This window comes from Protopterus annectens, chromosome 2.part2, assembly GCF_019279795.1.
Source record: "Protopterus annectens isolate FY-2018-M chromosome 2.part2, PAN1.0, whole genome shotgun sequence".
Taxonomy (NCBI): Eukaryota; Metazoa; Chordata; order Ceratodontiformes; family Protopteridae; genus Protopterus; species Protopterus annectens.
Window position 1 is genome coordinate 713,086,381 of NC_056730.1, and position 22,338 is coordinate 713,108,718.

Here is a 22,338-nt window from a genome sequence, read left to right on the forward strand (position 1 = left end):
ATGAGCCAAATATCTGGACATTCTACAAAAATGTATACAGCTGAAAGGTATCATTATGCATACAGCTTACTACCATTCCCGGGATTCAAACCATGGCTATGTCTGCTACAACACAATTTGTGTTTCATCAGAGTGAGCTTATACTGCTGTCTCTTTCTTCACTGTTTTCTGTCGAAGTCTCTCCTGGTTGTCCAATCTGACCTTGTAATTATAACATTCTTATAAAGACATTCTTAGACATATTTTTATTTATGTAGCACAGTGTGGGAAACAGTGGTTAACACAACAGCACTATTGGGATATCAGATCTTGGTGAATGCAACATGTGAGGCCATACAATACCAGCATAAACACAACCAGTCCAGGATTTAGAACTTTATTGCCAGGCAGTTACACTTCTATTTAAATATGACCTATATGTGGCTATTACTGTCATATTGTCTGGTTTATTCAGTGGAAACCATACACATGTTTTATACTGCCAGGTGACATTTTACTCCTTTATATTTATTTGTTACGACTACTACAAGCAGGATTGTTACTCACCAGCCTCGCAACACAGCCTTTGCAACCTGCTGGCATGTGCTTCCTGGTTCACAGCCTGCTCAGCTGGAGCTGTAATGAAAATAGACAAACATTTATGCATACCTGTTACTCAGGCTGCTGCAGAGAGATTGACCTAGTGCCAGCTGTGATATAGAGAAAAGATAAGTGCTTATTCTCATTTTTTCTGCATTTTGATTTAATATCTCTGTAATCTGTACAACTACTTATTCTTCTTCTTGTGAGTTATAGCTGTATATCTCTTAGTGTTGACCTCAGTTGTAGTGAAATCCTTTGTCTGGAGGCCTTGCTTGTTTTCATAGTGGCAGTGAGCTTTCAGAACTAGTTTCATACGGCCAAAGTATTCCTGCATCTGTATTGTTTGGTTTCTCTTCTGTATTTTAAATCAGATATACCTGTTCCTCAGGCTGCTGCAGAGAGATTGACCTAGTGCCAGCTGTGATATTGAGAAAAGATAAGTGTTTATTCTCATTTTTGTCTGCATTTTTATTTAATAGCTCTGTAATCTGTAAAACTGTACTTATTCTTCTTCTTGTGTGTTAGTGTTGGTGGAATTGTCTGCCCCTCCTGTAAGTCTGTATTTGAACACTCCTCCTGAGTCCATCTCATTTGCTCACTTAACCGAATACAGTGAGATCATATTCTGAGTCTAGTGTTCACTCTACATAATACAGACAGAAGATTTGAGAAGGCCAACCCACTTAGGTTCTTCCTTCCTCTCTCCTTGCATTTTATTAACAAAAAAAAAAAAATCTGCTTTTACTGTACTTGTGTTTCCTCCTACTTTATTTTGCTTTTGCCTCTTCTTAAAAGTACTTAATTTTATTTATTCTGCTGCACTTACTGCTGTTTGATAGTAGCCTGACTAAATTGTAACTGTTATTCTAAGTCTTTTGCTTTAAGCACTTTGGCTTCATACCAGTTGTTTTACAGTAAGGTTTGTGGTCTGCACTGTTGTGGCAGGACAGGTAACTTACATTCTTCTAAACTGGGAATTGCTGATTGAAAGCTCAGTGTCTGCTATTCTAAAAGTGTATTAGTTCTGGTTTAAGCACTTGGGCTTCTGGCCAGTTATTCTACATTAAGAAGGTTTGTGGTCTGCACTCTTGTGGGAGGAGAGGCTGGATTCTGCCCTTCTGAGCTGGGAATTTCTGGTCACTGGCTTATTGTGCTCACTTACTCGAACTGTTTCTTTCTGAAATTGGTGCGCCTTATTGCTGTAGCATAGGACCAGATTCAGTCCTGCTGAATCTAGCTTTGTTTATATAACTTGAGCACTGATCCAGGCCATCTTTTTTTGGAGAAGGTTCCCCTGCACCCAAGTAGCAGGAGTGTGCAGTTAGAACTTGTCTGATTGAAGACTGCTGGAACGCGGCTCAGTTTTGAGTTTTTTTCTGGTTAACTGGTTAACTTGTTTAAATCAGATTGTTTGTTTTCTATTGTTTTATATATATTAACAAAAATGCACTTTATTCATCTGCTTTTACTGTATTTGTGTTTCTTCCTACTTTATTACTAGGGGCATTGACTACAACTCTGAACTGAGATATATAACAATAATCATATTTTTATGCGCATTTAAGGTGCTTTTTTGATTGTATCTGCTTTATTTTCTGAAAACAATATATACTTGTTTCCCACCTTTCTAAGCTAGTATAGTCCAGTTTTCAGGTTAGTGCTGAATTCAGGGCTGTGTTACAAATCTCTGTGTTTGCCCATACATTACTTGGATAGAAGGAAGTTTCCATGTTCACCTGTAAGAGAGGGGGGCTTTGAGCAGCCTATCTGTCCCTGGAGGAGTGGTTTCAGCCCAGAAAGTAGTAGTTTATTGGCCATTTTGGGCTAATTTCTATCTCTTTCATTTCCCTGCTATAAAAAATGCATTTGCCCGGTTTTGCGAGCCTGGCAGCGCCGGTTAGCTAGGGGATAACTATTCCCAGCTCCACAAAGTCTCCTCTTCAATTTTTCCCTTGGAACTAGACAAACTTTCAACTTAAGCACTCAAGCCATTCACTTCTCAGCCCGGCACTTGCTCAAAACTCATAGCAAGCACTTATAAATCCTAGCACTACAGAAGGACAAGGCTCTCTATTCGACCTTACCAGCCATTCAGTAAAACAGTTTACTGTACCTATCCAGGCATGTCCATAGAGCAGTTTCAGGTGTACTCTCCAATCCAACTGGTGAATCTGGGCATTTTGAGGCAATGTTACAACTGCCTCATGTACGCAGACAACCCTCTCCTCCTACCACCAAACACTAATACATGCAAGAGATGCAATTATACAGCCAAACTGGAGGCTAAGCTCTCTCAACCCAAGACTGGATCTGACAGTCAAGAGGAGAAGGGAAACACTGGCATCACACCATCAGTCTCACACAGACCCATTAAACCAGCACTGGCAAAAAACTCACGTAAATACATGAAAACATACTCAGGGGCTCTAAATAAAAATCTGCGAAAGCAACAGAGCCCTACAAAGCAGACACTCAAGCAACCTCCACTCCCCAACACAAACCACGAAACATATACTTCACAAAACCAGTGTGCCATGCAATCACAGCCCTCAAGGCAAAATAACATACCCAACATACTAGTAATAGGTGACTCTATAGTCAGGCACACTGACATCCCACTCACTAGGCTAAATAAGGAGAAGGTTACTGTTAGCTGCCTGTCGGGTGCCAGGATCCGCCACATAACACAAGCACTCAGGTCACTCCAGAACAAGTACAAATACGACTCTGTCATTGTCCATGTTGGTGTGAATGACCTGAGCCATACCTCCCTGGACTACATAAAAAGAGACATGGAAGAGCTCTCTGATCATGTAGCCCAGGCCGGTATGACCCTGACCCTGAGTAGCATCCTGTCCTCACCAAGAATGATATCACGGTATAAAGAAAAAATTTCAACAACTGGCTAAGTTTCTGGTGTCATTCAAATGGGATCCAGTGTCTGTCTGCCTGGGATGACATGCTCGACAAGCCACGCTGCTTCGCTAGACATGGCTTGCACCTGTCACCCTTAGGCTTTTGAATACTGGCCAAGGCTCTTGCCACCCCCATAGTGCCTTTTTTAGGAAAGGCTCAAAAGACAAACCAACTGCCGTAAATAGCACAAGTAACAAAAATCTGAGGATAATACTACTCAATGCCAGAAGTCTAAACCTCAAAATACACACACTCGAGGCACTCCTCAGTATGGAGAAAATCAATATATGTGTAGTAACAGAAACCTGGTTTAAGGCTCCAGAGAGCACCCCAGCACTACCAGGCTACAACTTATGCCATACATTTCGGCCACAGAACCTGGACCGAAATACAAAAGGTGGGGGGGTATCCATATTCATCAAGGATATCCACACCTCTAGGTTAGTGGCACAGCACGATGCTTCAGACATTATCCATGTGCAACTAACAATGGGCAAAACTGCAATTCAAATTGTAGCTTGCTACAGATCACCCACCATGTCCCAGGACCCCCATTCTGGAAACACTGGGTAACATAAAAGTCCTACCAAACACCCTAATATTGGGTGATTTCAACTACCCAAACATTAACTGGGAGAACTACTCAAGTACTAACTCCCTTGTCCAACATTTCCTAGAATTTATAAACTCAAACACCCTGGAACAACTGGTCAACACTCCCACCAGAGGTGACAACATACTGGACCTGGTCATCACCAACATGGGCGACCGGTGTTCTACACCGGACGTCAACCCCTCGCTCTTTAGCTCTGACCATAAACAAATCACTTTGGATATCCACATTCCGCCTCCACCCCCCGGACAAGGAAACCACTGTGAAAAACTTTTCAAAAGCAAACTTCACGTTACTTAAGATGGAGGTGGAAAGTTTCAAAGCCCCCATGCTAAAGGATAACACTGTCCAAGCTGCAAAATCCTTTACTAATGCATTCTACGGGCACCTGCAAGAATGCATGGATTGTGCTATCCCAAGCAAAACCAAGACTCACTCCTCTACGAAAAGGAAACCAGTCTGGTGGACCCCTGCCATAAATAAGTTATACAATAGAAGGAGGAAACTAGTACAGAAAAGAGTTACATCCCAAGAAGGGAAGACATCTCTGAAAAGTATCAGCAAGAAACTACAACCCCTCATAAAATCGTCCAAGGCGAGCTTTGAAAGAAAACTTGCCAAGGACCCCAAAGATAACCACAAGGCATTCTTTAGCTATGTCAAGAATTTAAGTGGTAATGCTCAGATCTGCTCAGAGTTAGTGCAGAATGGCGCAAAATACACTGAACCAATCGATATTGCCAACATCCTGGCAGACATGTTCAGTGCAAACTTCACCCCCCTCTCACCCCCAAAAAGGGCCCATAACCATACCAGAAGATGTAGAGCCCCTGAAATCACAGGCACTCAGGTTAAAATAGCCCTCTTAACCAACTTAAGCTGGTTAATTGCTGTACTGGCATGAGGGGAGAAGGGGCTGACATGCAGACTGGGTCAACTGCTGATGTGGTGAGGATTCTTAAACAGATAGTATTGCTAATATTGTCTTATTCACTATGGATGATCGAGTCTATATTATATACACCTGCTCCTGATGGCTGTGGTATATCCCAGTACAGCCCTTTCTCTGAGGTACAGTGACCTCTAGGGGTAATATCCAAGTCAGGTGTGTAACAGGGTGAAGGCCCACATAAAACACTCTAAAGTGCAATAGCAGCCAACATATTTGAAGAAGAGGCATAGGCTCATACCAAAGAGTTGAGGAAATGTCTAGAAAAGTTAATCCAAAATTATAATGTAAGTCCTATTCAAAAGATGACACTGAAAGGAAATAATTACAGTTGTCACAGAATTTGAAATACTGGTAATCAACCAAATAAGAACTGCAGCTATAGGAGCATATTATCTAGTCTCAACCTTTCACGGTGAGAGAAAACTATAGATAGATAGAAAGTGCAGAATAATTACAGTGAGGGAGGAATCACCAGCCTGGGAAATGTTTATTTTGTAATAAAACGCCAAAATGAGAAAAAGCAGCCTGAGTCTCTCTACTTCCCTGATAAGTGTCTGTAGTGGGACAAAACTGGAGAGGGGTACTATTGAATGCTGCACTGAGGGATATGGGGAGTGGAGTTAACAGCTGGGGGTATTTACCTACCTTTTTTCAGATTACAAGTCAGGCAAACTGACAGAATGGAAAAGTAGAAAGTGGTTATTTACCTTCAACAGCCGCCATCTTGAGAGACAGGAGAACACATCTATTGTGTTTAATATTCTTCCACCTATCAACACATTATTTTTTCTTTTCTGTGGATGCAATACATATTTAAAGCCTAAAAGAGTATCAGCAGAAGGGGATGCTTCACACAAGACATGGTTTACATCAGTCTATGTTTTCAGAACGTCATTGTCTCAAACGTATTGCCATATAACCCCAGTTCAACATTAAAAATTTGCAACACTACTTCTGATACACTAATGAAAAAACTTTGCACAACCCAACAAAAGCTTGTGACAATACTCTGCCTCAATGTGCTTAAAATAACAAAGTTTGCAGTCAGTTTCCAAGACTAGCTGTACATTCTAACATTTGTTTTGGTGCAACAATAAAGTAGGTAGTCACAGACCTCACTCTTGCTTCATAAATCAAGACTGTAACTCTAGAACTGTTATCGCTTAACAAGACATTTACCACTCATTGCAACATAAAAAGGAATCCTTGCAGTAAAGCAAATACTGTACATACATACACACACACACACACACACACACACAAAAAAAAACTGAAGCAGACTCACCTGAAATCAATTTGAGAAGCTGCTTCCGGTTCTCAATAAACTGTTCTTCAAACTAAAAATTTTCAAATTACAAAATGAAAAAAAAAATTAGTGCAGCACAAAAGATATGCAAAACAAATTACATTTTTATGCGTTTATACATAAACATGCACACTACACACGGGAGTGGAGAGAGACACTGTCTCTACAGCTAATACTCAGAAGTCACCTTAATTATACCAAGAGCTTTGAAACATTACAGTATTTTCCTATACCAACTTCATCCTCTTCAGAGCTGGGACTCATCTCAGCACTCAGAGAAAATAAAACAGACAGTCCTGGGCAAGATGCATGAATGTGCATAAATGCGCTTGCACACACACACACACACACACACACACACACACACACACACTTTTTACACATGGGAAACTTAATAAGCATGTCAATTCATCTTTCAGAATGTTTTTGGGGTGAAGAAAACTGGAGACACCACTAAAAACCTACGAAGATACAGAGGGGGAAGCAAACTCAGTAAAGAACACACTACAGGCAGGAACCAAGTGTATGGACTTGTGCCACCCCAGCATTCAGAGTTCAATGAATTTAAGCAAATTACTACTGGAAGGATTGGAGTGTTAAATATCCCAAGTGTCTAAGCACTACTCTGGCTACCTATGCAACTCAAACTTGTACAATGCAAAAATATCAATTTAGTATTTTTCCATCAGTATGGTGTAAAACTTTGACAAGACTTTTTTTATTCTACTTATATTCTAGAGCAAGAAAAAATACAGTTGTGCAAGTAAAGTTACCATAACAGTAGATGTTTGAATGATCACTGCTGCAGTACCCTTCACTATAAGGGTTATATCCTGCCAAGGTATAACAGACAGACAGCTTCCAAAGCATCAGGACACTTTCCACATGTCCAAACTGTCTGGCAGCTCGAACTGAGCCGAATAAAACTTTGGGCACCAAGCCCTTCAGAGCTTTCCTGTCAACGGAGAGAGGGAGGCTGAGAACTGAAAGGATAATGGTAGGAAGAACAGTAGTGATCATTTCAAACATCTAGTGTTATGATACGTTTACTTACAACTGTACTATGTTTAACATATCGATCATTGCTGCAGCATGGGTAGATTACTACATTTGGGAGGTGGAAGGAGAAGAGTCTAGAAGCCCCTGGAAAATAACCCTTGCAAAGCCAAATCTAGACCTAGAGAAGGAATCAAGCTTATAGTGTTTTGTAAAAGTATGTACAGAGGACCAAACTGCAGCTTCCAGAATACTTCTAGAATCCAACCCATTTAAAAAAGCCACAGGTGAAGCCAAGGCCCTGGTAGAGTGGGCCTTGACCCTGTCTGTTGTAGTAAATATAACAAAAGGTATTAGATATAGACAACCATTTGAAAATAGTCTGTTTTGAAACAGGCTGTCCCTTCTTTTTACCTTCACAAGGAGTAAACAATTGATCCGAAAATCTGAAAGATTTAGTTCTGTCAGGAAAGTACCCAAGTTGTCTGTGGCCATCCAAGGTATGGAGTATCCTTTCTCCCTCATTTTTGGGTTCAAGAAAGAAAATGGGGAGAAGTATAGTTTGACTTAAAGTAAATGGATACCACTTTAGGCATAAAAGAAGGATTACTTCTCAAAGAAACCCTGTATCTGTGGAAAATGAGATCGGGTTGACTCACCATAAGAGCCTGGAACTCAGACACCCTTTTTGCAGGGGTCAAAGCAATCAGTAAAACTGTTTCCCATGTTAACAGCTTCAAGTCAGCCAGGTTAGCTGGCTCAAATGGATCAAGTGCTAACTCCTCTAACACAAAATTAAGATCCCAAGGAGAGGCTACTTATTTTCTTGGAGGCCTCTTATGCAAATCCCCCCTCAAAAACATTTTGAAGTGAGAATGTATTGAAAGAGGAGGATCCATGGGCAGACATACTAAAATGGACAATAAATGAACCTTGAGAGAGGAATAAGAAAAGCCATAGAACAGTAACCCACAAAAATATTGCAAAATTAGACAACTAGTCCTGAATGGGTGCTTCTTATGTTGTTGGCACCAACTAGAAAACCTTTTCCATTTGCTAATATATGATTTTCTAGTAGCCGACTTTCTTGCCTCCATTAGTACCTGCTGCACATCTTCAGTAAACAGGTGCCTAAAGGGAATTAAGACCCTATCATCCAGCAGTCAAATTAAGTTGATTGGTGCTGGGGTGTATCAAACACTCCTGTGTTTGTGTGAGCAGATCCAGTCTATAAGGAAGTTTGTAGTAATTGTGCCTGGCCATTTGTAAAAGAAGGGAGAACCACAGCTGCCCAAGTCTTAAGGGAGTCACCACAATGTTTTTCGGGGATTACTTCTGAATTTCCAGAAGTACCCTGGGCATTTGTGGAAAGAGTGGAAAAGCATACAGGAATGTTCTTGTCCAAGGAAAAAAGGCATCTGTCTTTCAGGCCTTCTTGCACGGAGTCCTGGAAAAGAATCTTGCCAGCAGATTGTTAAGGGAGGAGACAAACAGTTCTACTTGAGGAACTCCCCACAGATGAATCAAATCTTGGAAGACCCCATAATCTTGTTTCCATTCACACTGGTCTGCCTTGTCCTGCTCAGCATGTCTGCCACACAGTTTTGCTCTGACAATGTAGAATTCCTGCAGAGTGAGACTGTGCTGTGAAACTATATGCCAAGCTAACCTGGCTGGTCTGCAAAGAAGGAGTAAGACCTGGTTCCCCTTGCATGTTGATACACCACATGACAGTGATATTGTTTGTAACAAGTTGAAGAGGCCCTGGGGACTAAAGATGATTCAGAGAGTTGAGTGCCTTGATCAGTGCAAGTATCTGTTTTATAATTATGTGCTCACATATGTACTTGGTGTCACACACACCTTGCACTTTTATCCCCCCTGAAACTGTTCTGTAAACAAAGACCAAGGTGTCTGCAGTGACTGACTGCTTTGGAATGTGGAAGGAGAAGGGGAGACTTGGATTTAGGGATTTCTGTTGTCTCTACTAAGTGATTTCCCTTCTGACAAACCCACGCACTGGGATCTGAAAAGACAAGTTGTATTGGTGCTGGGACCAAAGAGACTTCAGATACCACTGTATCTTTCTTATGTGGAGTATTGTCAGGAGTATCATGAGACTCATAGAAGCCATGAGATTAAAAATCCTGAGGTATTCCCTTGCAGTGACTGAAGTCTGAGTGGAAAACCGTAAAAAAATATCTATATATAGATCTATTTTTTTTCCTCTGGAAGAAAAGCTCTTTGAACTGTGGTGCCTAGTTAACATTCCAGAAACCCAGTCCTGTGAGAAGGAGTCAAGGAAGACATTTGAATGTTCTCTTGGAATCCCAGCTTGTGTAAGACATCTCTTACTCATGAGAGAGATTCTCGACACTTCCTTTGTGCAGTGGATAGTCCAGACACACAAAACTTTAAGAAAAGCCTGAAATCTGGATGAATAGGAATTTGATGATAAGCATGTTTTAAATCTACTGTTACAAGGAAACCAGAATGAGGAAGAGTTAACAGGTTGTAGAGTGACATCACTTTGAATTTTGGCACTATCACAAACAGGTTTAGGAAAGAAAGATCCAGAACTAGTCTCTAAGCATTTTCTTTCTTTGGCACTAAAAACATCCTTGAATAAAACCCTTTCCACTTGGGAAGACAGAATTGGTTCTTTCACTCACTGGGACTGCATGTGATTAAGGACAGGTGGAAATAAAATAGTGTGCTTTGGATGATGAGGAATTAGCCTCCTGGAAAGCAGGATTTCTTCCACTGCCATCGGTGACTTTGAAGAGTGATCTTCAGGACCCATTTGTCTGAAACTATCTGCTGCCAAAGGGAAAGTGGAGATTCAGTCTTTTTGGAGAAAAAAAGGGGGTGCAGGCAGGGAGGGAGGAAAAAAGTCTAGTAAATAGTCATTCTGATTTACTGGACTCTCCTTGGTTTTGGGGGTTTCAAGAATTCTTCATAAATGTCTGTTTGCCTGTATTTTGTTGTGACTGTTTAGTTTGTTTCTTACCAAAACTGGGGGAGGAACTAGAGAATCTCTTGGAGAACTTGAAAAAGGAGGCTGAACAATCTTAAATATTCCCCGTATCAGCTTACCTCCTTCATCATACTTTTGATCACCTCTGCAGATTAGCCTAAAACTAAATCTCTATTCAAAGTAGAATTTAAAATCTCATTTTTATCATATGGGAGATTCTGAGAATGCAGCCATGCAAACTTCCTCAAAACAGTACCAGTGGCCATAGCCCTTGAAAAAGTATCAACAGAGTCATACAGACACACACACTGTAAACAATAAGTAGTGACTTGAACAATGGAAGAAATTGAATTATTAGTTAAAGTAGATTTTTCTTCACATGAAGAAACTGCAGATTTTCAAACTTTCACAATTAGTCAGAACAAACCTTAATATATGAGCCTGACAATTCAAAAATCTGAAAATCGGTTGAAGAAGCATAACTTTTTTCATGCCTGTCATTAATCTTCCCACCCTTATCAGAACGAGTAGCACTGGAATTAACTAAGTTTTTAGCAACAAAACGATTAAGTAAACCTACAGCTGCTGGGCCAGGTTTGGGAAAAGTGTATACAAACGTCAAAGACTGAGGTACTTTATACTTCCTATCTGATATTTTAGGGGCAGCTGGCTGACTGTCAGGAAAATTGCAGGCAGTAACAGAGACATACACATCCTCCAAAGCTGACAGAACTGGAGGAATGGGTACAGGTTCTGGAAATCCCTTCTGTAACAGCTCATAGTATTTTCTGAGGGATTGAGAAACTTCAGTGTTCTCCCACTGAAAAACACTGGCATATTCTAGAAATAGTCTCAGAAAATGAAAACTCCTCACAGGGAGAGCCAGAAACTGAGCTCTCCTCTTAGTCTGAATCAGAAATCTGAGGAGAAAACCCTGTATTTGTCCCTTCATCCTCCTGTCCAGATTCAGAATCTTGAAGCTCGTTAGGAAAGGATATATTGTTCTTTCTTTTACCAGAAACTACTTTATAAGAAGGATCAATAACCCAAATTAAACCCTGAGCCAGACTCAGTAAACTAATACCATCTAAGAAAATTCGAAGAGTAGGTACATGCCTAGTTTTCTTTTTCTTTTTGACAGGAAAAATAGGGCCAACAGGGTTATTAATGGCAATAGTAGTTTCCTCGGGGATAGGCACAACATTCTGACAAAACAGGGAAGCCTTTCCTGTTCCCTCTCCCAGGACTGACAAGACTGCCTCTCCTTTGCCCAATGAGGGGATCCCAGGAGCTGCAGAGGACATGGCTAACCCTGGTCCACAGTGACTTAGGCGCTACACCAGATGATTCTGAGATAAAAGGTGAGTAGTCTGAGGTCTCACCTGTGATTGAGGCAAATTGCTAGCCTCCTGTGATGGCAAAGGTTGTTTGCTTTTTTCTTTTTGTGGCTGGAAGAAGGACTGACCATGGAACCAACAGAGTTTTCTATGCTCAAGCCGAAAATAGTATGTCTCTCCTGAGGAAAAGAAGCAGCAGATGCCAGTAAAAACAAAAAAAGTCTTTAAAAGTCACTTTTTTCACAGACACACACAGTAAAAAGCACTTTAAACACTTTGCTAGACCCACAAAACAAAATATATACAATTTATCCACAGAAAAAAATGATTTTTAGTTACTTTAAGCCAAGAGGAAAAAAGAGCACTTCCATTTAAAAGTTCAGTACAGTCTTGTGACAGTCCATGAAAACACAAACTCCTAACTTTAAATAATTTTTCTGAAGAGAAAAGTACTAATAAACAAAATTAAATGGGAGATTTTTTCCCCCAAAGGGAACTTCTCTGCCTAACAAAGGAACAGCACAAGCTGACAGTCGATCCTTAAAAGCCTTGGTGCAGCGGTTAGCATTGCCACCTCACAGCAAGAGGTTCTCTGGTTCGATTCTCAGCTGGGGTGCCTTCTGTGTGGAGTCTGCATGTCCTCCCTGTGGTCGCGTGGGTTTCTCCGGGTGCTCTGGTTTCCTCTCACATCCCAAAGACATGCAGTAGGTGGATTGGACACTCTAAAATTGGCCCTAGGTGTGAGTGTGTGTATGTGCCTTCTGTGGAAGGTTGGGCGCCGGTGTGGCAACTCGACACCATAAAACTCCACTGCCAATCATGAGCGGACAGATGATCCACTGTGGTGACCCTTAACCGGGAATAAGCCGAAAAAAGAAGAAGAAGAAGAAGAAGGAGAATACTCTTCAGTGGCAGTGAAGCTCTGAAAGACTTGGCACTCAAACTTGCCTTTAATCAGCTCAGCTGAAGCTGCCAGACAGTTTGGGCATGTTGAAGGTGTACTGAAGCTTTAGAAGCTGGATGGCTGTTATATCCTTAGCAGGATATAACCCATATAGCTATTGCTGCAGTGATCAAATATAAAGGACATTAATATTTTTTCAGTAAAAGTTAGGATCTAGCCACTTCTTCTTCTTTCAGTGGTGGAACCTATTCTAAGAGAATATGTCATGAAAAAACAGTGAACCATTTTGCAGATACAGGCTGCTGTATACAAACAGCAAAAACAGCTAAGTTCTATGGAGACAGTTCCTTGGAAATGGTCAGTTGTTAAGGGGCTAAATGTGCACACACAATGAGGCATAATCTATACAGCCAGGATAAGTAGACAGTGCAAGGTAAGTTTTTGAACATAGATGGTGCAGGAATGTCCCTTGAGAAAGCAATACAAAAGCTCATTCACAGGAATGCACAAAACATTTCTTTGAGGGGTATGAGGCTGCACCTTACCTGGGGATCTGGGAGTTGGCCTAGGTTAACTGTGATTTACAGCATATCCTCCAGATAGGAAAACAGCCAAGTAGGTGGATAACTGGACTATGGCTGCCAAACCTTTCTGTCTGTTGTGATATGGCACTCTTCAGAAGCCAAAGGGACAGTCTCAGTCACAACACTATTTTAGTCATAAATATTAGTTCACCTCATTGTCTGAAGTCAGGCTGTCATTTACAAACTTAACTGTAGGTTGCAGTCATTACACTCAGTTAATAACATCATATCCCTGCACCATGAGCAGATATGGAACTAAAATATTTGTTTACCTTTTTAGGTTCATAGGTAGGTACTAGGCTATCTGCCCGAGGGCATTTATAAGCCTAGCCAGAGTGTGTCAGCTTTTGCCGCCCCATTGATTAATTAACTGAGCCTCTGTCAAGAAGAGCCAATGAAGTGATTCCAGGGGTGTATTTTCTATTACCCATCCACTCGTCAAGGTTTCTCTTGAAGAGTGTTAGTGAGGGGCTCTGCCTAATGTAGTTAGGAATTTTGTTCCAAAGCATGGGGAGTCTCTGTGACAGGAATCTATCCCTCCAGCATGTTCTATTTATTGTTGTGGCGAGGTTTAGCTCACTAGAGTGAGTGGCTTGCAGTGACTTGGATTTCTTTAGGTGGAGCATGTCCATCAATTCTGAGTTGGACATGGCTTTGTAAGTCAGGCAGAGATCACCTCTGAGTAAACGATATGCAACTGAGTACAGCTGGAGTTTTTCCAGTCGGGCTGCATAGGAGATATGTTTGAGGCCAGTAATCCTCTTGGTGAGGTACTTTTGTGGTCTTTCCAGCTGTTGGAAGTGTCTTGTGAGGTACATCCCAAATGGGGCATTGTACTCTATGATCGGTCTGATGAGTGATGAGTACAGGGGCACTATAACCTCTTTATTTCTAGATGCGAACCCTTTAGTAATTAGATGGGCTACATAGAAGGATTTCCTAACTACTTTGGCAATATGATTGTCAAAGGAGAGATTACTATCTACCTGGGTCCCCAGATCTCTTATTACCTCCTCTGTATTAAGGCGGCTGCCACCTATGTGGTAATTTGTGGGTGTTTTGTTTTTCCCAAATGGGATGACTGCATTTTTTGGCATTTAGCTTAAGACCATGACTTTGACACCAGGTGTCCGTCTCAGTAAGGCCATTTTGGAGAATGTCCATGTCAGCCGGAGAGTCAACTATGGCTCACAGTTTGCAGTCATCTGCGAACTTGGTTAGCCATAGTCCTCCTGTGCTTGCCTGTACTTCTGAGAAGTATATGCCGAACAGTAGGGGTCCCAGGACTGAGCCTTGTGGGACACCACTTGTGACTGGTTTAGAGTTGGACCTGGAGTCCGCTATTCTTACAGTGTGAGTTTTGTCTGTAAGCCAGTTGGCAACCCATCTTGTGACGTAGGGGTTTATGTTCAGGCTGGTGAGTTTTTCTATAATTCCCAAGTGGCGAATGGTGTCAAAAGCCTTGGTGAGGTCAAGGTAGGCTGTGTGAACTACCTTCCCCTCATCTATGGCCTTGGTGACTGTCTCGAAGAAGTCAACCAGGTTTAGTAGGCATGATCTGCCCTTAACAAAGCTGAACTGGGTCGGGTCAAGCGTTTGGAGGTTCCCAATGTCTTTGTTAATGAGTTCCATGATGATGCGCTCCATAGCCTTGCAGACCACGCTAGTTAGGCTTATGGGGCGATAGTTACCAGGATCAGTTGTGGCCCCTTCCTTTGTGGAGCGGAATAACCATTGCTGTGTGCCATTCTATGGGCATGTAGCCTGTGGAGTGGCTGAGGTTAAACTGTGTGTTTAGGTGGGGGGTTAGTTTGTTCTGTAGTTCATGCAAGACGCAGCCTGGGACACCATCTGGCACCATTGATGCTGTGCTTTTGGCTTTTGAAAGGGCTGTTTTCACCTGTGCGTCTGTGATTTCCAGGACACTACACTTTTCCGGTACTGTTGTGGGCCCTTTTGGGGGTGAGAGGGGGTGACGTTTGCACTGAATCTATCTGCCAGGATGTTGGCAATATCAGTGGGTTCAGTATATTTTGTGCTATTTTGCACTAGCTCAGAGCATATCTGCGAGTTGCCACTTAGATTCTTGACATAGCTAAAGAAGGCTTTGTGGTTATCTTTTGAATCCTTGGCAATTTTTCTTTTGAAGTTAGCCTTGCAGGATTTTATGAGGGACCTTAGTTTCTTACTGATACTGATCAGGGATGGCTCCCCTTCTTGGGATTTGCTTTTTTTCTGAACTAGTTTCCTCCTTCTTTTGTATAGCCTGTTTATGACAGGGGTCCACCAGACTGGTTTCATTCTCTTTGGGGGGTGTTTTTTACAAAACAAAGTCTGACAGAATATAAACAAAACACTATCGTTATCGTTAAAACAAATGTACTTTTCTTGTCAAGTTACCTCAACACCAGCAGCTGCAAAAAGCCATCTTATACTTTCCATTCTTCCTCTTCCATTAACATAGTGAAGTATGGGTTTTGAACACATGATGTCAACTATGTGATGATCTACAGAATGGAATAACCAAGGAGACATATGAAATTAACTTTAATATATTTCAGTATTTGAAAACATTTTTTACAGTTATGATGCTAGCTTTTAAAAATAATCTAAGCAAGTATTGAAAAACAAGTTGTACATACTCAAAACTAGTTACTACTGTAAAAACAGTCAAGTTCTGTTTTAAATGCTTACATTGTATGCACTTTAAACCAATACAAATTGAAACACAGCAATACAATAATGTTCAGTAGTTCAATATTGTAAAACTGAACAGCTGCCTGCTAATTAAAGGGTACATATTTTAATTATTAATCAAAGCGTATCCTTTCCAGTCTGTCATACCAAGCCAATTCAAGTCCAAAAAGTCCATACTGAAAATCAGAGAATTGTAACACCATGACTAATACAGCAGCTGAGAACACACTGTTAAACAAGCAATAATGTCCCAACAGGGTGTGTGCTACTGTGTAAATAATGTCCACCCAGGGGTGTTATGACCCCTGGAAGGGTGTTATTTACAAAATAACACACTCCCTGGAGGGCATTATTGAGCTTAGAGAATGGGCTGTCTGTAAAAATTGTTGTGTATTTTATTACAATATTATTTTTTATATATTTTTGATGTATAAGAGTTCTGTCTAATATTTCAGACTTGCTGTAGTATATGTAAATTGTACTGGATGAAGTATTTTACATCCAAAATATAACATTTTCAAAAATATACATATATTTACTTAATTTTTGGTCCCTTACTCCTAAATGTGTCATTTATCACCATTCATTGGGGATTGAAGTTACTAAATAATGACATACATTTGAGTTTCAGACTTTATTTCCTTGAGAAAACTGATGCTAACACAAATCCTGTTATTCAAGCAACATTTTAATTTTACAAAAGCAATATTTAAAATATGTCCTTATTTTGGAGCCTTTCTTCTGCCTTTATTTTAGCCTTTATACAGATTTCTTGAGCTAAGAGGTCAAGAGGTATGCATACCTCTTAACTGCTGCTACCAGTAGTCGATTGATCTCACTCTATGTCACACACACACACACACACACACACACACACACACACACACACACACACACACACACACACACACACACACACACACACACACCTGTGCTTCAGAAAATGCATGCTCTCACAAATTCTGTTATTTAAACAACCTTGCAATTTTATAATAGCAACATCTATTCCTATTTTGAGCCTTTGAGCTAAGTGGTCGAGAAGTAAGCATACCTCTTAACTGTTGCTGCCACTGCTCGACTGACCTCACTCTCTCTCTTTTCACAAACACACAAACATACTTACACTTTCAAGCATGCAAGTTCGCATACACTCACACATGCAAGTTCGCATACACTCACACATGCAGATGGAAACATAAACACACATACATGTGTATATACACATACGCGCACACATGCACACACTCTTCTTTTTTGTTTATGTTTCTTTTATATTTACACTTGCTAACCAGCATGGCTCAATTGACCTCACTCTTACTTTCATGCATACACACACACACACCTACACACACACACACACAGACACACACAGACACACAGACACACACAGACACACAGACACACACAGACACACACAGACACACAGACACACACAGACACACAGACACACACACAGACACACAGACACACACACAGACACACAGACACACAGACACACACACACACACAGACACACACACACACACACACACACACACACACACACACACACACACAGACACACACACACACAGACACACACACACTTTTCTATTTTTTCTGATTTTCTTTTTGTTTTCATTTTATACTCCCTAACCAGCAAAAGCACTGCTTAGCAAGCATAAAATAATGGTGGCCATTAGCATTCTTTCAGTCTGAGCTCCACTGCAGCTTAATATCCTGTCGTGAAGAGGCAGAGTACTTTTTCAACAGGCATTACCTGTACATTAACAATCTGCTGGAGAATGTTTGTTCTCCAGTCAGGGTGCCGATGTACAGGTCACCCATTCTCTAAAGTCCAGAAATGATCACATTCCATAAACCTTACTTGGGAGAGAATTTCTTGCCACCAGGGAAAAAAGGGCCACCAAGTTTAAACAGTAGCAAGTGAAAGAATACAACGATGCCGTTCTTTTCAAAGTTCACTGTAAACTCAATGACTTACAATAATCAAACAACAACAAAGATAAAACAATACTTCTAACAAGAATTTAATAACCTGGTGGTGCGTAGGGGGCTATGATTACACTATGGTTAAGCATCCAACCAGTCAGGTGGTGTACAAGGATAAAACCCTGACAATGGTCCAACAGACCCAGGTTCAATTAACAGCTCAGATGAATGATAAAAGCAGCAGGGAAGAGATAGCCATGACAGTCTGAGGTAGGGGGTGCTTGCTGATATGCTCCCTTAACCTAAGGGGAGGTATGGTCAAAGAGGATTTGCCCTTGGACACAATCAATGAAATCAGTTAGGACATAATCAAAAAATCCCCCTGGATGGAAGTACAGATGAGCCAATCCTCAGGATTCCCTTGAGATCTAGCACCAGCCCCAGCAATAAGGGTATAAGTCTAGGGAGGGGATAGGATAAAAACTGGTAGACCTGGCATTGACATGGGGCACTGGGAACCGGGCTGGTAATGATGAGGTCTAAGGGAGGCCAAAAATGTAAAAAGCAATTGTTAAGCACCCCTTCAGAACTGCTAAGCACTAGTCCCATGCTTAACAGTGTTCAGCAGTCATAGAAAAGTGGAGGAAAGCCATTAAACCAACTTAAAACACTTAATTCGGACTTGCATTCCGATGATCTTCTTGGGTGGCAACTTTCTATGTGTCAGTAGTTAAATAGTTACAGCTTTCTAAGCTGTAAAATACTTACTGCCAGTACACCGTTTTTCCCCCCTAACTTTTTCAGCACACAGGACCAAATAAAACTCCATGCATTACAAAATATTATGATTGGGTTTTTCCACTCACAACCTGGGAAGTTATGTGCCCTTAGCATGGATGTCAAGATTCACCCTAAAGCTTTGCTCTCGTAGTGAATTTCTAGACATTTATGTCTCGAACATATAACATCCTAGTTATGACTGGAAACCCAATAATAATCTTCTGTGTTAACCCTCTTGCTACAATATTTGTAATCTAAAAGAGAACAACCCTTGATGAAAAAAAAAACACTAAAATTAGTAGGAATAACTGCTCTAGTCAAAATAAAAGACAACAGTAGCAATATTAAACTGAGGAGGCATCCCCTAAAAATGTTACCAGCAACAATGAAGTGGAAACAAACAACAGTCACAAGAATACTCTTATCTCAACTAACAGCACAATGAAAACACCACCAATGGCAGTATGCACAGCTGAAGTCCACAGAATTTCCTCAAAACAATCTCAAGGCATGAAAAATAGAAATCCCAAATGAAATGACCACAGAAATAGAAACAAAGTCTCGAGCTGTGCCCTCATAAAGTGCTGCTGATGATATACAAGGAGTGAACACCAGCCACAAAAATATTCCAGTCCCAGACAACCTCACAAAGACAGCACAGGAGATAACAGCAGGTAGTCCCAGCAGTGCAAAAACCCAAAATCCACAACAACTGTAATGCAGACAGTATGTCATAGGATAGAATCTGTCACAAAATAATAATAATAGCATTCACTGTCAGCCTTCCGCTGCCATCTTGGACAAATAATTTCACATTTCTAAAGTACTATATGGAATGCATGACAAGTAGTTTGTTATTACAAAATGCACACACAGCCCAAAATACTCACACTGGATGAAATAAAATCAAGTATCTTGGCAATGGATTTATGCCTGCAACTCCCCTGACAGCAAACATATAACTAAACATAACTTACTAGAAGAGGCCTGTCCCAGACAAGTCTCAGACAGTGACAGTCAGCAATGTGTACTAACCCTTCTCTCTCAATCATAATTTGGTGTAGAAAAATGACCAATCAGTACACACATTCACTCATTCTAGTGCCGCTAACAGACAGTAGGTGGTTGTGGAGGCAGTGCAGGAGGGGTGCACTATTTTTGGCCTTAACACCCTAAACTTCACATCTTAAATCACAGAAGGGACTTCTTAAACACCATTCAAACAAACCTTGCAGGAGTTTATTCAATAGATGTTGATGTTCTGCAGTTTACGCTATGTGTCCACACTCCACAATGTACACCCACTACTCACACTACATCTCAAATTATCACTGCAAATAGCTCTCTGAAGGAAGTAACCAGGAAGGGTGGAACAAGCTGTCAGTACTGTCTCATCTGTCTTTGGGGTGGGAGGGGGTGGTCCTCTCTGCTGCAATGCTGACTTTCTTGGTGAAATGGGAGTATAATGCATATCATAAGGGATGGGGGTGTGTGCTTGGTTTTGTCAGACTGCAACGTGCAACAGCCTTCTGGTTAGAAGTGTGCAGAAGTTGATGGACCACCATTTAAAGTAAGGTAAAGCAGGTCACCAGGGAGTGGGGGGTGAGGACTTAGGCCATCAACCAGGAAAAAATCTGAAGGCTGCCTAGATGATGGTCTTATGGTATCAGCTTTCATTCTAAAGGAATGAATTGGCTGATGGTTTCAACTGTCAGCAGGAATAAAAATAATGGAAAAAAACATGTTAAGGGTTGACAAATGCAAATAATATGGGTAAGGACTAGACATTTAAGAGTGCTACAGTAATTGTATTAACTCAGTGTAACACTAAAAGTACTTTCTGTGCTGTTTATACAAGTGACACTCTTTTTGTTTCATCAGGACATGCACAAGCAGACACTCGTAACATGCAAAACATTCTAACCAGAATGGCATATAAAACACAAAATATTACAAGTTTTTAGGTCTAAGTGTACATTATCTGGGACACTGTCATGTGGTGTTATGTTAATCTTGTGTACATAGTTTAGAAAACATGTTTTACTATCATTAACAGATTGGACAGGTTACATATCACACCACTCAACACCATAAATTCAACACCAATCCATCCATGAGATACAGGATCATTATCATCTCTGATACATTACAAAATTAATATTAATAAAATTGATGCATACAAACTAAGACCTCACTCTGACATAATAAATAAAAGACTTGTCAAATACCAAGGAAATGCTACTGACAATATAATAAAATGCTGAGACTAGCATTTAACTCTGCTTATTAACCAGACAATTCTACCATGCAAAAAATGCCTCTTTTGAGGGTAAACGCAGGTGTACAGCCTTGCCTGATCACATAACCTAAACAGCATCAAAAAGAAGACAAATTGAGACTAAAGGAATCAAGCACAGGAGTACAGAATGAAGCCTATTAGGAGTTCATAGCTTTAATCCCTTATGTTTAAGTGATTATCATGGTTGAAGAATCCAAGCAAGCACTAAACCTGAAAGAAATACTTGAGTTCTTAACAAACTTCATTTATTCATCAGTAGTTGTGTTTACATTTCACTTAAGAAAAGGTAACCTCTACATACATACATGGAAAGACACTTGTTTTATATGCCATTCTACGGCCCGTGTCTATCATAAAACTGAGGACAAAAGGAGAGCATCACAGATGCAATTGTGCAAAACACTTCCGCAGCTGGAAAAAAAATGAAAGATGTTTCGAAGCCACCTGGACACTGCCTCACCAAGTACCAGAATGACTAACCAGGCCAATGTATATACATATCACATTCAGAGAAGGAAATCTAGATCATTCATCCATTTACTCATTGTATAATAACTGCTTCATCCCACTCAAGCTTGTAGAGGAGCCACAGCCTATTACTGCACTCAGATGGCACAAGACAGAGAAACTAGCCCTGAATGAGATGCCAGTCCATAAGTCACCTCTTACATCTACTCCTAACCTTACCTTTCTTCTTTGAGTGTGCTCTGTAAGCTAATGGGAGATTGGATACTGTTGAATTTTCTGACTAACCAGTCAGATTTGAAGTTGCCCTTCTGCAAAAAGCCACTTAAAACAGTGCAAAATTCTGTTCATAAACAGAATTGGAAGTTCTCTACTTGGAAAAATGAAGAACCAGATCCACTCTGGAGTTTGGTTAGTCCATTATTATTTTAAAACTCCAGTGACTCCTTTGCACTTCTTTTGATAAATCACATTTATAACTTTTGTCTAACACTTCAGAAACTGCATTATTCTTTATGGCTGCTAATAGCCAATTCTGATTCTATTTCCTCCTGTTTGGAGTAATCTGCCACTGCCATTTAGATTTGACTGCTGATAATTTTCAAGTACATAACAAAGATTTGTCTAGCACCAGTTTTCCCCCCCTCTTTGGGACTTCCACGATTACAAAGCAGTCTCAGACTTTTAATTTAACAGCTCTCTAAATGGGCAACTTGTGGGCATTTGGCACCCAATTTAAGCCCTGTATTCCATACTGTCACTGCACTGTACTGGGGAGATACCCAGTAAAGAAAATCCTGCTAGAACTTATCCAGTTAATATCCTGCACGGAATCACTTAAAACAGTGACAGTTGTAATGAGCAATATTACATGGTCACTAGCACAAATAAGAAAGTCCCAACTACCACCACCACCACCACAATAATCTGAGTGAACACCACAAAAATTGAATCTGAGGGCCTAATATCTCAAATACAGTTTCCCTGCCTTCAAGCCC

The 22,338-nt window shown here is 40.7% G+C and overlaps 1 protein-coding gene across 1 annotated transcript in view; it reads right to left on the minus strand.

The window, feature by feature from the left end:
- The window catches only part of LOC122795781 (glutathione S-transferase-like), a 227,903-nt gene that overhangs the window by 131,219 nt on the left and 74,346 nt on the right, over positions 1 to 22,338 (minus strand). The window contains exons 2-3 of the mRNA XM_044064112.1: positions 15,568 to 15,674; positions 6,349 to 6,400 (exon numbers count right to left, since the gene is read on the minus strand). Coding sequence (XP_043920047.1) covers positions 6,349 to 6,400; positions 15,568 to 15,654 — 139 coding nt within the window. The 5' untranslated portion in view covers positions 15,655 to 15,674. The remainder of the gene's footprint in view (positions 1 to 6,348; positions 6,401 to 15,567; positions 15,675 to 22,338) is intronic.